This window comes from Chlamydotis macqueenii, chromosome 3 (genome assembly GCF_036417535.1).
Source record: "Chlamydotis macqueenii isolate bChlMac1 chromosome 3, bChlMac1.mat, whole genome shotgun sequence".
Lineage (NCBI taxonomy): Eukaryota > Metazoa > Chordata > Aves > Otidiformes > Otididae > Chlamydotis > Chlamydotis macqueenii.
In genome coordinates this window covers 25,900,390-25,915,759 of record NC_141558.1, presented here as the reverse complement: position 1 = coordinate 25,915,759, position 15,370 = coordinate 25,900,390, and the positions used below count along the sequence as shown (strand labels likewise).

The following is a 15,370-nucleotide window of genomic DNA, read 5'->3' as shown; positions in this document are numbered from 1 at the left end:
GCAGCAAAATCTTAAGAAACTGAAATTAAAGTGTCAGCTTTTCCTTGGCATTTCCTGCTGGTTATTTCAGATCATAGAATAATATAATCACAGAATGGTTTGGGTTGGAAGGGACCTTCAAAGATCATCCAGTCCAATCTTCCTGCCATGGGACATCTTCCACTAGACCAGGCTGCTCAAAGCCCCACCCATCCTGACCTTGAACTCTTCCAGGGATGAGGCATCCACAGCTTCTCTGGGCAACTTGTTGTAGTGTCTCAACACCCTCATCGTAAAAAATATCTTCCTTATGTCCAGTCTAAACCTGTCCCCCTCCTGGAGCATACTGGCTTTCACCTAGGCAGCCAGCTTTGAGGTGGGGAACTCAGTGGTCCACCCTACACTTACCTGGGACGATTATTACCTGCTGTGGATCTACTGTCTTCACCTTCCGCTCCCTTTCCTCTCTTGTACCTCTGCATTTGGAGGGTCCAGGCTTGTCCTCCGAGTTTCCGGAGGCCAGGCAGCCCAGGGAAGCTGAGCTTCTGTGGCTGGGCAGAGGCAGGGAGTGAGGCACGGAGAGGAGGGGTCATTTTAAAGAGCACCCGAGCGCAGGCTCCTGTCTCTTTTTCTCACTGTGACAGCAAAGCGTCACACTGGAAACCACAAGCTAGGACTTACCAAGTGGCCTCTGGTCTTTCTCTCTCTTTTTTTCCCCACCTTTCCTCTCTTTTTATCTTCTTGTTTTTCCAAGAAAGAATCATTTTCAGAGACAGCTTCTTGGACAGCTCTGGAACACCATTTTTCTGAGGGTAAGGGGTCTTTAACTCCTCTCTATAGTGGTTAGAAGTAACATTGTAAATGAGGGGGGAAGGTTGTTTGTTTGAATGCGTTGTTTTGGGACTCCAAGTGTCCTTTGGCATGAGTTGTTCTTAAGTTAAAATAAATTAAGTGAAAGCAAACAGCTATAGAAAACCAAATCATCCAAGGTTTTCAAAGTTCAATAACTTGGATTTATTATAGGATCATTTGATTTATTTCACTGGTTTTGCATGTCCTGTCACTTACGTGCTTATACACTAAACTAGCTGGTGACATTTCTGCCAGTGGAAAAGTATTTTTCAGGAAAAAACATTGGAGAGTTGACATTTTTGAACAAGGAGCTTAAAATGTCATGGATTTAAGTGAGCTCTGCAGTGACATAGTGAGACAATAAACATTAAGTGCTGCATGTATTAACATTTTTAAGTTGTGGGTCCCTGAAAATATTTAGAACCACCAATATGACTGCCAAAAGAATATGCCCTTGCCAGGTATAAAATTATAGCTATTAATATGCAAAGCTGTAACTATACAGGTAACATGCAAAGACATGCAAAAGTGTTGATTTGCTTTTATTCTATGCCAACAAATAGATCTGACACTTGCAATATCGCAAGTGTTTTTGCAACAGAAGTTGTGTTAAACAATCAAGTAGACTAAAACACCAACTATACCTTTGACGGAACCTGTCTTAAAATGGCAAGCTGCTGGGAGGTTGCTATTCTGGGAGGTGACTCTGATAGGTCTCAACAGATGCAGCTCTTGGAATGCAGCCGGAGCGGGGGGAGCCGGGCAGCAGCTGACCCCGGCACTGGCACACCGACATTTCGGGGATGGCAGCTCACGTCAGCATGGGCTGACACTGACACTTTGGGCACACATGGCCTTCTCCCTCGCCTGCTCTGTGCATGGTCGTCACCCTGCAGCAGGAGCAAAAAAAAAAGTCCTGGTGCTCACAGGCAGCAACCATTCCTTTCTAAAATTAAATTACCATTTTGTTATGTGCTGTGGGCTTAAGGAAAAATTGATGTGCTGAGATTTTAGATTAAAATATTGCTGAAGTTTTTTATTAAGTTACTCAAAATAATCCAACCATTTGTTTTATCGTTAGGTAACATTTCTTCATGAATGAGTGCAAGGATCACAGAGAAAATTAGCTGGTGTAAATTGTTTTAAAATTCATGGATAAATTGACAATAAATGCTATATTTGGATGGTAGTCTCAGCAATTCTGTTTTAACTGTGTTATTGAAGATCAGTGCTTTCCTTCAAGGTGTATTTCATATACATATATTTATTTGAAATAGCTCCTTTGAAAATATAGGGGCTGTCTTACATTGTATTTGACGAAATCTTGGCTCTTCCTTTCAGCAAGAGCTGGAACTTGCCTAGAGTTGATAAGTCTAATGCAGGAATCTTTTCTAACATAACTCTATGGGAGTAATTATTAACTTTCACATATAAAGAACTTGTTTAAAACAACACATCCTGCTAGTGTTTGCATGACCATTTTCCCAAATAAAAGTTAGACAAATGCCTAATTGTAGGATTAGAAATTTCAAATTACTGATATTGAAAAGCAAGCAAGGTGTGCTATGAGTAGAATGTATTTGTGAATCTGACATGGGAAGTAGAATATTGATTTAAATGTATATTTACACAATTCTACACGCTGGCAAACTCATTTAATGTTTAGGAAGATAATTTAACTCTTTGGATGTGGTGACAATAGGGGACTGTTATTTTTATGACTGCGTTATTGAAAAAAATGAACTATTTTTAGGTGTTGTAAGTGTATTCCTCACAATTTGAGTATCCATTATTATTAATAAGCAGCCACAGTACAATCTAGGACAGTATATTAGTTCTTAGAAAGATAGATTATCCTGTCTGTTTTGGTTTTGTGGCATTTATATGTATTGACAAAGGTTAGATTTGTTGTATAATCACTCTGCTATTACATTTCACAACTGCAGTGTAGCTCTAAATTATTTAATTTTATTTTTAGCAAGCTCTTGGCTGTAATATTTCATTGCAGCCATGGCCCCTAAGAAGAAGAATGTGAAGAAGAACAAAGCAGATATCAATGAAATGACTATCATTGTGGAAGATGGCCCCCTCAGTAAACTAAATGGCTTGAATGGACTCTTGGATGGAGGAAATGGTTTCAGCTGCATCTCATCTGAAGTTTCTGACCCATCATATAGCCCAAATCTCTTGGAAGGTCTAAGCAGAATGAGACTAGAAAATTTTCTTTGTGACTTGACTATCAGTACCAAAACCAAATCCTTCAGTGTTCATAAGGTGGTGATGGCTTCAATCAGTGATTACTTTCACAACATCTTAAAGAAAGATCCATCCACTCAAAGAGTAGACCTCAATGATGTATCCCCGTTGGGTCTAGCTACTGTTATCACCTATGCTTACACTGGAAAACTTACTCTCTCACTTTATACAATAGGTAGTATTATTTCCACAGCAATTTATCTGCAGATTCACAGCCTTGTGAAGATGTGCTGTGATTTTCTAATCCAAGAAATCAGTGTTGAGAATTGTATGTACGTTGCCAATATTGCAGAAACATATGGACTAAAAACAACCAAGGAAGCTGCACACAAATTTATTAGAGACAATTTCATTGAATTTTCAGAAACTGATCAGTTCTTAAAACTTACTTTTGATCAGATTAATGAACTTCTTGCAGATGATGATTTGCAGTTGCCTTCTGAAATTGTTGCATTCCAGATCGCAATAAAATGGCTGGAATTTGACCAAAAAAGAGTAAAGTTTGCTGCTGATCTCTTAGGTAACATCCGTTTTGGTACCATCTCAGCCCAAGACCTCGTCAATTATGTCCAAACTGTGCCAAGAATGATGCAAGATGCAGATTGCCATAAGCTCCTAGTGGATGCCATGAACTATCACTTGCTTCCCTACCACCAGAATACACTGCAGTCCAGAAGAACGAGAATCCGTGGAGGTTTCAGAGTCTTAGTTACTGTTGGGGGACGCCCTGCTCTAACAGAAAAGTCTCTTAGCAGAGACATCTTGTACAGAGATCCTGAAAACGGATGGAAGAAGCTGAGTGAAATGCCTGCTAAAAGTTTTAATCAGTGTGTGACGGTGATGGATGGATTTCTTTATGTGGCTGGTGGAGAAGACCAGAATGATGCCAGGAACCAAGCCAAGCACGCAGTCAGCAATTTCTGCAGGTAACTGGTTATTTATTTAAAAGGGATGGAGAGATCTCCACACAGTTATGGTAGATAGACCAAGCTGGTTTGTGGCATGCAGCATGAACAGCTCAGATAAATAGAAAGGGGAGAGGGCTGGGGAGGTATAGATGCTTCTTTATACTAAAGTTTGAATTAACAGAAATAGACATCTGAAGTTATGCAAAAAAAAATTCACCATGGTTACACATGCACATGAAAAGTGAGGAAAACTGAAAAAACCTACTTCAAGTGGAGGAAATAAATAGGAATATAAATAGGAAGTTCTGGGATTTTCTAAGGTACCATTAAAATGCACCAAATCACACAAGGTGAGACTTTTTAAAATTCAAGACCGTGTGATGCCTCATAGAAAGTTCTGAAAAACACCTTTTACGTATTGCAATCTTGACTTTCTATGCACCATCCACCATATTTTCAACAGCTTTTATACTGCATTTCACATCCTTTAGCTTTTTCATTTATCAAGACTTTAGAAACAACATCACCGTCTCTTGAGGGCTGTATGTCTCTTCTACAATGTACTCCAAATAATACCTCACTTCTGAAATATTCTGAAATATTACAGTTCTTATCTATAGTCATCCAAGGACAGCACGAGTGATAGCAAGGTCTGAAGGCTAACCTGCAGTCGTCACATGGGTGATGTTAGTTTTTACAGAGTTCAGCATAAAAGCTGACAGCACACAATAGCTGGAAGCAAAGGCTGGAGGTGAGACAATTCTGCTTTTTATCAACTAGCAGACTGTGGACATATAATGGCAATACACAGCCACAGTCCTACCAATGCTTCCTTCCCTGCTCCCAGAAGGAACATTCAGATACCTTCTCCTGAAGACATAATTAATATGCAAAGTTAATGAATAAGGAACCTCGCTAGATCATTTTTATTCTGTAATCTACTTCGTCAGAAAAATATTGCACGTAAAGGAGATTATGCTGGCGTTCTCCCAACCTGCTTTTAAGCTATGCCTCACGTTCTCACGAGGAGCTGTGCACTCAGTGCACACTTTGATGGTGGGGATGAGGTGGGGGAATCCTCGTGGTCCACAGCTGAATGGGTTCTGCTCCCTGTTCTGCCATTAACCTTGAGCATGTCGAGTCACATCAGTATATCCGTGGGCTTGCTTTCAAAGCTGCAGATGACAATGCAGTATGTCAGCTAACAATTAGTTTTTACTTTCCCATACTTTTTTTTTCTCATGTGATTCTCTGTTTGCCTCAGCATGAAACAGGAGAAATGTATGGGCCTACTAAAGTACCTCACTCAACTCCTTCAGGAGTCATAATTTGCTATTTTCCTATTTCAAAATTGCTCATTTAAATGTCAAGGACAGAAAATGTTATTTCATGTAGGTATGGTGTTATGAAGCAAAGATGTTCTTTCCACATAATTCTTTCTGTGTGTGAGTGTCAGGGAAAGAATACTTACCATTCAGAAAGTACTAAAAAGATGAAAGTATAAATCACCACCTAACATTTTTTAAAACTCTTTGACATCTTTGCTGTAGATACAAATTGCAAAAAAACTTCTAAAATTTCTACTGCATGTTTAAAGTATCTCCTTTGAGTATTCTAATGAGGTTATTATACAAAATCGAATTACAGAAGAGTCAGATTTACTTTATTTAAACAATACCAGGTTTGAATGATACGAACACATTTTTTTTCTCCAATCAAAAACTAAATTTATATGGAATTTTAACCAGGAATACCAGTTTCATTCCACTGACTTCTAATGGGCTAAATAACTAAAATTTTGGGAACTCCAGAGCCATAGCAGTAGTGGGACAGAGACAGGACTGTAGGATTTAGCAGAGCAGTATGTGAGACAGTTACCCTCTTTTTTTAATCCTTTCAGATATGATCCTCGTTTCAACACCTGGATTCACCTGGCAAGCATGAATCAGCGGCGCACCCACTTTAGCCTGAACGTGTTCAATGGCCTCCTTTTTGCAGTAGGCGGTCGCAACTCAGAGGGGAGCCTCTCCTCGGTTGAATGCTACGTGCCTGCAACTAATCAGTGGCAGATGAAGGCACCCCTGGAGGTGCCCAGGTGCTGCCACGCCAGCGCAGTGGTGGACGGTCAGATCCTGGTCACGGGAGGTTACATTAATAACGCTTACTCTCGCTCGGTGTGCATGTACGACCCCAGTAAGGATAGCTGGCAGGATAAGTCCAGCCTCAGCACCCCAAGGGGGTGGCACTGCGCAGTGTCCCTTCTGGAGAGGGTCTATGTCATGGGTGGGTCTCAGCTGGGAGGGCGAGCCGAAAGGGTCGACGTTCTCCCCGTGGAGTGTTACAGTCCTTACATGGGGCAATGGAGTTACGTGGCACCGCTTCAGACCGGAGTTAGTACAGCTGGTGCCTCCACCCTTAACGGGAAAATTTACTTAGTGGGTGGCTGGAATGAAATAGAGAAAAAATATAAGAAGTGCATTCAGTGCTATAACCCAGATCTCAATGAATGGACAGAGGAAGATGAGCTGCCTGAGGCCACTGTGGGCGTATCCTGTTGTACAATATCCATGCCCAACACCAAGACAAGGGAGTCCAGAGCCAGCTCAGTCTCTTCTGTCCCAGTCAGTATTTAAATATGGGTCTAACCAGCAATAAGTAAAAATGTTTACCAGCACAGCAGTAAAATTAACCCTTTAAGTAGCATTTTTGTGCTTATCTAGAAAAAAAAAATCATTGACCAGTTTTAACAATGTGAATTGGCCAATTTTCATGATCTTTAATACAGGTGGTGTGAAACAGCGTATTAGGGATAAGATGAATTTTCTTAACAGGAAGAGAGAGATAACCCATAGCTGCAGAACTTCATTCTCTTCCTGACTTTGCCACTGACTATACTATCTGTGGCAAATAATTTAATTTTAATTTAATTTTACAGGTTTCCTTACCTGTAAAATAGAGATAAACTTGCTTCAGAAGATTGTTGTGAGTTTTTTTTTAATACCAAGTTTTAAATGCTTTCAGAACCCAAAATGAAAGTAAAATATTGCTCAACATACATCAGCAATGTGCTATGTCATCATAAAAGTCATCAGCTTTGTTCTTTTCTGAGCATTTTCTATTTTGACAAACAGAAGGAAAAAAAAAACAAAACCCCAAAAATATAACATATAGCATATGTATATTTACCTTTTGGGCAGTAGTATTCACAGAAAATTTCTAAAAACACTTTCCCCTTCCAAAGTTCAAAAGAGATCCCTGCCTTCTGCCATGAAACCCTTTAATTCTCATATCTAATGCTGTGGCATGGCTTTCAAGACCTGAATCCACAAAATACCTTGGCTTCTGTAAGCATTATGGGTCAACCCCAAGGGCTGCCTTGGGTGCAAGGTTTCTCTCCTGACCTCCATGTGTCCACTAAGGAGCAGACCACCACCCCATCCTCCTCTTCATGCCAGGAAGACTCTCATCACTCCAGGTGGACGGCATGAAGGCCAGTCAGTATGTCTCCTCCTGTTCCTACTCTTCCCATCTGAGTAGGAATGTACGGTTATCTTCTTGTTCAAGAAGGTCCTCACCAATGCAAGGAGCTAGGAGCTGCTGCAGCAGGGCCAAAATCTGGAAGCTGAGTTCATGCCAGGAGGCACCAAGGGCTAATGGTGTCTAAGAGCATCCCTCCTACTCAGCATTATTTTGACAAATTCACAGTTGAGTGAGGAATGAAGATGGAATAAAGACTGCAGGATCTGCCTTTTAGAGTAGGGTAAATGTGTAGAAAATGGTGAATCATGGGAAAACTAGAAACAATCAAAAAGACGTTGCTCAATAGGACCAAAGAGATACCTTAACACCTTTCTTACTAGATGTAGGCACAACATCACCCAAAGTAGCCTCTTCCTGGGCATACCATTGCATGTCTCCTTTTGAAGCCTTCATTACATCCCTGTTTATGGAGCTTTTATTCAAGTTTTTCCAAAAGCTAGACTAATGCTGTGCCTGTTGAAGTCTGTGAAGTTTTCCCAGTGAGCACAGTGAAGAGTATGCTCGACTTAGATTACCATCCAAGACCCTTACTTCCTAATTTCAGCATGCAGTGGGGGAATTAAGGATGAAACCTGATCTTATTCCCTAAGCCAAAGGGATATGCAACCCATAGTGTCCCCTGAAAATTTGACACCAAAGGACTGCTGTCAGCACAAAATGTCTACATCCTTCTGTTGGGGAAGGAAAGAAGCAATACAAGGAACTAAAATTATTTAATATAACCAAAAGGGTTGACATTCACTCACCTTAAACAATCCATCGAGGCTTCAGATGCAGTTTCCTCTGGATATCATTGACAGCTCCAGGCTCTGGTGCCAATGAGAAGGCATGCTCTTAGCAATGTTTACCAAGGCCTCCAGATTTTTATCTCATTTGCAAAAGGGGAATGCTACAAAATTGTCTGTAAGTGCAGATATTGTTGAGGCAAGTATTTTCAGGACTTATGCTCTGCTCTTTGTAGCTTTGTTGCAACTACAGCTACACATTGAGCATCAGCATGAGCATGACACAGTATTAGAAATGAAGTAATTCCTAATAATTAGAGTAACTTCTAGTAATTAGAAAAGAAGTCATTCCCTCTGTCAATTGGGATTAAACTCCATGGTACTCAGTCCTGTTTTCCAGTTGTGACTTAATCGTTCATGTCTGCATCCTGACTACACAATTTTAAATCCCAAATTCTATTTTTGAGTGCTGAATGCGATTAGGATATACTGCATTGCAATGACTTCTGGTCAAAGTAGCGCTGTCATATAGGTTTGATTAATTTAATTAGCAAACAATTATCCTTTTTCCTGTTTAATTCAAAAGAACAATAATTCAAATCCACAATCACATAACAAAATACAGAATTCTGTAACAGAGTAAGATTACTTGGTTTTAAGTATGAAAATGCTGTTCTTGCCCATTCCAATAACCAAAAGTATTCTCACGGATGAGAGCAAAATTTCTCTTTTCCCAAAGTCATGACCATGTGTTCCATATGAAAGTATTTTAAAAGTTCTTTGAAAAATCCATCTGCTCCAATAATTTTTTGTAAAATTTTAATACTGTTAGATGAAGTTGATTATCCACCACCAGTCCAATGAAGATACACATATCCAATTATAGCTGTATACATACTCCAGTTATTTAGTGTTTTGAAGGTACCTGTAAGATAGTATTTAGGAATTTAAGCAGCAATCATTTTGACCTCAGACAGATATTGGATGAAATGCTGTCATATACAAGTGTCTCTTTTTTCCTTTGGAAACTGAGTTCCAGAATCCTGTGAGTAGTCAGACGTTGCTGCACGCTTTCCTCTTTGTGAGCCAACACTTCCTATACATCAACAACCATCTTCTGTTTTCAAGTAGAAAAGTATTTGTGAATGATGGGCTAAGTGCAATGAAACTACTCTCTTACTACTTAAAGGGTTGAAAACTTAAGGGGCCAAATCCTTTTCATCTTATTCACAAAAAAAGTTCCATTGACTTTACTGGGACTATTGAATAAGATGTACAGGATTTTGAACTCTTGGCCAAATTCTGGCAGAACAGTAGATACAGATGCCTGCCAAAACTGTCATACTCAGAAGGAAGACAGCTCCTCAGGCTCCACTGCGCTTGGCCACGACAAGTCCATAAAGACGTGTCCTACGACAGGATCCGAGCACTATTGGCCATGTGGTCCTTTCATAGCACAAATTGGGTACATCCTTCAGGCGTAAAATTTTAGGTAAATTAACAAATGGTACTGTTATCAGTATAGCACTTCAGTGTGGCTTTATATTGTTTTCTCTAAACATCTATTTAGGCTTCAACTGCATATTGAGCCAGGATTTGGCCCTTATTATGTGACAATATCAGCTGGACTTAATATTATTTTGATCATACCAATGTACTGAACTATTTGTGACATTTTTATGTACAATCTTGTTTTGTTAGAACTGTGAAAAATGGTTTGTATGTTGTGTTTTATGGCACAGTGTTCTTTCATCATCCAGTACCATTTATTTCAATCTCCAGATGTTTAATAACAACTTCTCAGTTGAACTTGAAATATTGTACATCCCAAAAAGAAATTTTAAAATGCAGTTTAGGAAGTATTGTATACGGTAATATTAAGCAGAGCAGAGGGCTTCCAACTGTATGAGATGCAGATTGTTAAAACACTACAGAGATCTTCTTTAATGCTATACTAATAGTAAAAAAGAAAATAATAATATATGCTGTTATCTTCAAAATTCCTTGTGCCTATGCATTTTATAGTCAACAATATCTGTGCTTCCAAGGAATTCAAATCTGAAAATAAGCTTTCTTCAGTCTGTGAGTGAAACAGTTTGATAATGTTTTGTTTTCTTGTTTATTCATGCTTGTGTATGCGCATGGGAGAGTGTGTTAAGAGGTTGTGAGGGAGGAACTTACTGTTGGAAAGTTATGCTGAAAGGAAGATTTTGTGCTTTGTTCTTAATCAAGAACTAATCAAGATCATTTATTCTCTTCCTGAAGTTAACCCACAAGATCATCTGTGGATCAGTCAAGAGTTCAGTAAGCTTAAGTGCCAACTTCTAGCTGGTCAAAAAGGGAAGCAGACAAAATCAGCATCAACCAAAGGCATGAGGTCCTGAAAAGTGTTTTGTGTTGGCATTTTTAAATGGCAGTTCTTGCAGGAAGAAGTGCACGATGAATGAAATGACTGAGTAAGACCATGCCTTATATTATCCAGAAACCCAGATTAATTGATACTACAGTTTTACCTGTTTCCAAACCCATGCTGGCTTTATGGGGAGTTTTTTACTGGTGATGACTGGATTTGGTAATTCTCGTTGCAAACCCAACAGTCCAACAAATAGTTGTATAAGCATATGTACCTTCTTGAATTCAGTGGGACTTCTCCTATACACTTATGTTTGGAAAATTCTCATGTGCTTATGTTTGGAAAATTAAAATACAAGAACTAAATCCATGGGTAGACAAGTATCAATGTCCAGTGAAAGCCAACATGGAGGTAGTAGGCAGATCCTCAGTATTGCCATTCAGCTACCCACTTACCATACAGGCACATGAAATTTTTTAGAGACTAGATTTCCCTTTAAGGATTATTTCCTTTGGGATGCCTGCTCAATGAAATCCTCTGTATGCTTCAAGGTGTTTTGTGCAACACGCAGGATGGGAGATGCAAGCAGATCCAGACAGTGGAAAGGAGAAGATGGAGCCCCTTAGCACAGTCAATAGACTAAGATTTTCTTCCCATTTCTCAACAGTGTTTGAGACATATGTGCTGGAAGGAAGCATCTACTTCAACATACACCTTTCCATAAGCAGCCTTTCTTTATGTTACCTAATTGAGGTGGCCCAGTCTTTCTTATGAAAAGCAAGACTCAATTTTCAATTGCTTGTAACTTGAATTCTCAGTTGAATGGAATTTTCAATCTATTTTAACCCAGTTTACCCAAGCTGGGAGATCTTTTTCAAATTCTGAATCTACCTGTTTGGAGAAGTCTAGTCCTACTGTAGTCTTCTGACCTTTTTGCAATGAATCTTCTTATCCTTTTGTTAAAGATCTACTTTGTATAAGTAATCAAAAACATTATAATGCACTTTTTACTTTGACTCTGCCATGCAAGAGGAGGATCTCTTGTCCCTTTTATTTTCTCTCTTCTTGGCCATAACTGAATGACTCACAGGGTACCAAAGAAGATGCACAGATGCAAACAGTACATAAAAACTCATCTGTGAATCTAATTTAAAAAATCTCTTCACTGGTGGCCTCACTAAAGAAAAGGACTTTGCCTGTTGGAAAAAAATAGAGGTGAAAAATGAGTAGCTGGTGCTCATTTGCAAGTGTGGTACTGCTCAGAGCTCTGTTCCCAGAAGTTCCACAAATAATAAAGGAAAATACATGCAATTTTGTATTGCTTGAGTGAGAGATTCAGTTAATATCAGATGAGTTTTGCCATGCAAAAGGCTAGTGTGAGTTCATTGTTGTCTCAATGAAAATTAAATTTTCAATAAAAATATAGGCAATTAGTAAACTTATGAGGAATACATAGTTGATTTCTGTTGGTAAGAATGGGAACAGACACATTTAGATACGCTGGATGTTACACTAGTTGCTGCCCTGGAAGTTTTGTTGTCAACAAGAACAGTTAAAAATATAACTTATTTGTGTAAAGCATTTCCCTGGCTTATAAGTGTTAGACATGCTGCTTATACAAATAGGTTTTCTAATGAAACACTTTAAGGATGGACTGTGATAAGACAAGGGAACATATTTCAACAGAAAAAAAAATCTGTAAGTGTAATGTGAGAATGTTATTATTTAAAAATTAAAATTTGTAGTGCAGCAGGTGTCCTTAAGAGGAATAACAGCATGTTGGTGTTATTCATTGTATGCTTTAAATAAAACTGTTGACACAAACAGTGCAAACAAATTATTCTTTTTGTAAAATCAGTTGGAAACTGCAAGACTCTTTCTGACAAATGCCTGGTTGCAGTAGAAATATGCTTTTTTTTCTGAGCCCTGTGCTGATCCTTGCTTTCATATCAGCTTACTGGAATGTTTGTTACACCGGGCTGTCAAACCACCTTCACAATAAGCTGCAGTGTGACACTGGAGCCACTTCTATAATTTTCCCTTTATTACAAGGATAACAACTTGGTTTTTCTGAATGAATTTCACAGTCATTTGCCATGATCAAGATGCCTAACAAGAAATTATGATAGATCAGATGTCTGATTAGAAATTTAACATGTTTTCATTTAGATTGTACAAGTAACATTATCAGAAATAAAAACATCTAAATTTCAAGGAGAAAAAATTAGTCCAGATTCTGAAGATCAATTAAGTTGCACCACAGAAGAGAGGGTTTGAAGTGCCAAAAAGTATTCCCTGTGTTTTGACACCAAGGGTTTGGTTCAAAGCGTGATCTGGCATTTGGCAGATGTCATGACCTGAAGAGTTACCCGTTCTGCTGTTACGTAGAGACAGCAACCATGGGTTCCCCCTTAGTCCCAGGGGTGACACCAAACCATTCCAAAAGAGCAGAGGGCAGACCCAAGCAGTAAGATAACACACAGTCTCCCTTCAAGGCGGATCACTATCACAGAGTCTGGAGTCAGTTGGGCATCCCTGCTGAGAGTCCGAGAGCTCGTGGAAAGTGCACGTGAGATTCACCTGGGAAGTTCTCAGAGAGAGAGGCTCTATTTTGAATAAAAAAAAATAAGTCCTTCTTATAACAGAGACATAAGAGGGTGTAGGACATCTTACTTTGAGTAGTCAATAGATGCTGTTAATCTCTGTTTTTTACCAGCAATAGCCAATAGGTGATGCTGTTTTCTGTTCTTTCAGAGCAATTTTATTTTTTCAGGCTGTTTCCCACGTTCTTGGATTATAAATTGCCATTACCATCCCTTAGTTTTATGCTTATTGATGGTACCTCAGGATATCTTCGGTTTCTAGGTCCCCAGCTGCACTTTTCAAGGATGGTTGTGGGTCCCAGGCCTAGTCCCCAGGCTTGCACTCCCAGGCTGGCAAGCCTTTCTCTGTCAATATTTTTCAGCAGACAATTTCTTCTGTTCAGTCATTTTCCCCTTCTAACCAGGCCACCAAGGCAGCCAGGCGAGCTTGCTGGCCACAAACCAGGCCCCATGCACATCTAGAGCAGCAGTTGGGCTCCTCATGGCACCTGAAAAAACGCTGTATGCCTCTGAGTGTCAACCTATGCATCAAGTCTGGAGGTCAGGACTTAGTTGTCTAAATGTACCTTGTGCAGATGCCCCAGGTGCTGCAGGCCATCTCAAATGGCACTAGGTGTCAATCTGTGGGCCACCAAGTCAAGCCTGGAGGAGGGGATTTATTTGCCCCTCTAGTTTCTACCTGGCAGTCCAGAAGTGCACAGCTGTCCTGTCAGTACACTAATATGTCCATTGGTCCTGGCTGCCTTGGGTACCTACAGTGTCTAAAATGTGCTGAAGCCATTCTCCAAGAAGGTCTGCTAAATGTAAAATCACTGATGATTACTGTAAATACCCTATATAACCAAATTATGATCAAAATTTCCAATGCTGTGCTTGCTTCCCTGTCTCAAATGCTGATAGAAAGCTACTCAAATGCTAAGTATACACATTATTTCCATTGGGGAGAAATCTGTTCGAAGTGACAATGTCTGAATCTGGTCCAGGACAGTAGGATCACATATTGTTCCTGCCCATTTCTGGGCTCCCCAGTTGAAGAGGCATATGAAACTTCACTGGAGAGAGTCCAGTGAAGGGCCTCAAAGATGATGAAGGGACTGGAGCATCTCTCCTGTGAGTAAAGGCTGAGAGCTGGGACTGTTCAGCCTGGAGAAGAGAAGACTCAGGGGGATCTCATCAGTGTATGTAAATACCTGAAGGGAGGGTACCTTTGTACCCCGGGGAGAAAAGAGCCTGGAGCCAGGCTCTTTTCAGTGGTGTCCACTGACAGGACCAGTGCCAATGGTCAGAAGCTGGAATACCAGAGGTTCCCTCTGAACATCAGGAAGCACTTTTTCACCATAAGGGTGACTGAGCACTGACACAGGTTGCCCAGAGAGGCTGTGGAGTCTCCATCCTTGCACATATTCAAAAGCTGTCTGGACACGGTCCTGGGCAACTGGCTCTAGGTGGCCCAGTTTTACCAAGGCATTTGCACCAGATCACTTCCAGGGGTTCTTTCCCTCCTCAACCATTCTATGATCCTGTGATAGCTGGTTGGTAATTTACCAGTGTAAAGAAAGTGGTGAAAACAGTTCTTGGGGAACAAATGTATCTCTAGAGCCTGTGGCTTATATTTCACCTGGTTAGAGGTGTGACTCAGAAAGCAAAATATTTAGGGAACACAGGTGCAGAATTTCTGCCCAGCAAGCATGAAGTGTTGGAGTATATCAGTAAATCATTTCCCAACAATCCTCAGACTCTGGACTTGAATTTTCAGTTGCCTCAAATATATCCTTTTGTGTGAGTAATGCTGTTGCCAGAAAAAAAAAAGGAGAGTGTTGCTTTGCTTGGTGTAAAGAGATTTCTTTTTATGGAGGCACAAGTAGAAAAAGACTTAGTATAAGCCACGTTATTCACTTATTCCAAGCAAAGTTTTACAATTTGTAAGGAAACATAGCCAAGATCACAGCAGTATGACAGGGTTTGCAACCTGCTTTTGTGCAGAAGGCGAAGAGCAAGGCTCTTCCCTTGGTCTCCTGCCAGGGCTAGTAGCACACAAGGCCTGACCTCATGGAGGGAGCAAGACCAATGTAGCATTGCTATGGTCTCGCCACAGAAAGGCTAAATAACATGTTATTGGCATAAGATGACTTCTTTCTGAAGCCAGAGAGGGGA

The 15,370-nt window shown here is 40.1% G+C and overlaps 1 protein-coding gene across 1 annotated transcript; it reads left to right on the top strand.

Moving 5' to 3' along the window:
• The first annotated feature begins 644 nt into the window (after positions 1-644).
• KLHL31 (kelch like family member 31) lies at positions 645-12,470 on the top strand. Its single transcript, XM_086745313.1, has 3 exons — positions 645-791; positions 2,810-4,013; positions 5,896-12,470. Exons 2-3 carry the CDS (start codon positions 2,842-2,844, stop codon positions 6,626-6,628), a joined length of 1,905 nt encoding a protein of 634 aa, XP_086601439.1. The 5' UTR covers positions 645-791; positions 2,810-2,841; the 3' UTR covers positions 6,629-12,470.
• The last annotated feature ends 2,900 nt before the right edge of the window (positions 12,471-15,370 follow it).

Excerpts from the sequence above, each read along its gene's own strand:
- KLHL31 (XM_086745313.1), top strand. The coding sequence starts at position 2,842 with ATGGCCCCTAAGAAGAAGAATGTGAAGAAGAACAAAGCAGATATCAAT. Across the intron at positions 4,014-5,895 it reads GCAGTCAGCAATTTCTGCAG|ATATGATCCTCGTTTCAACA; the intron begins GTAACTGGTTAT and ends TAATCCTTTCAG.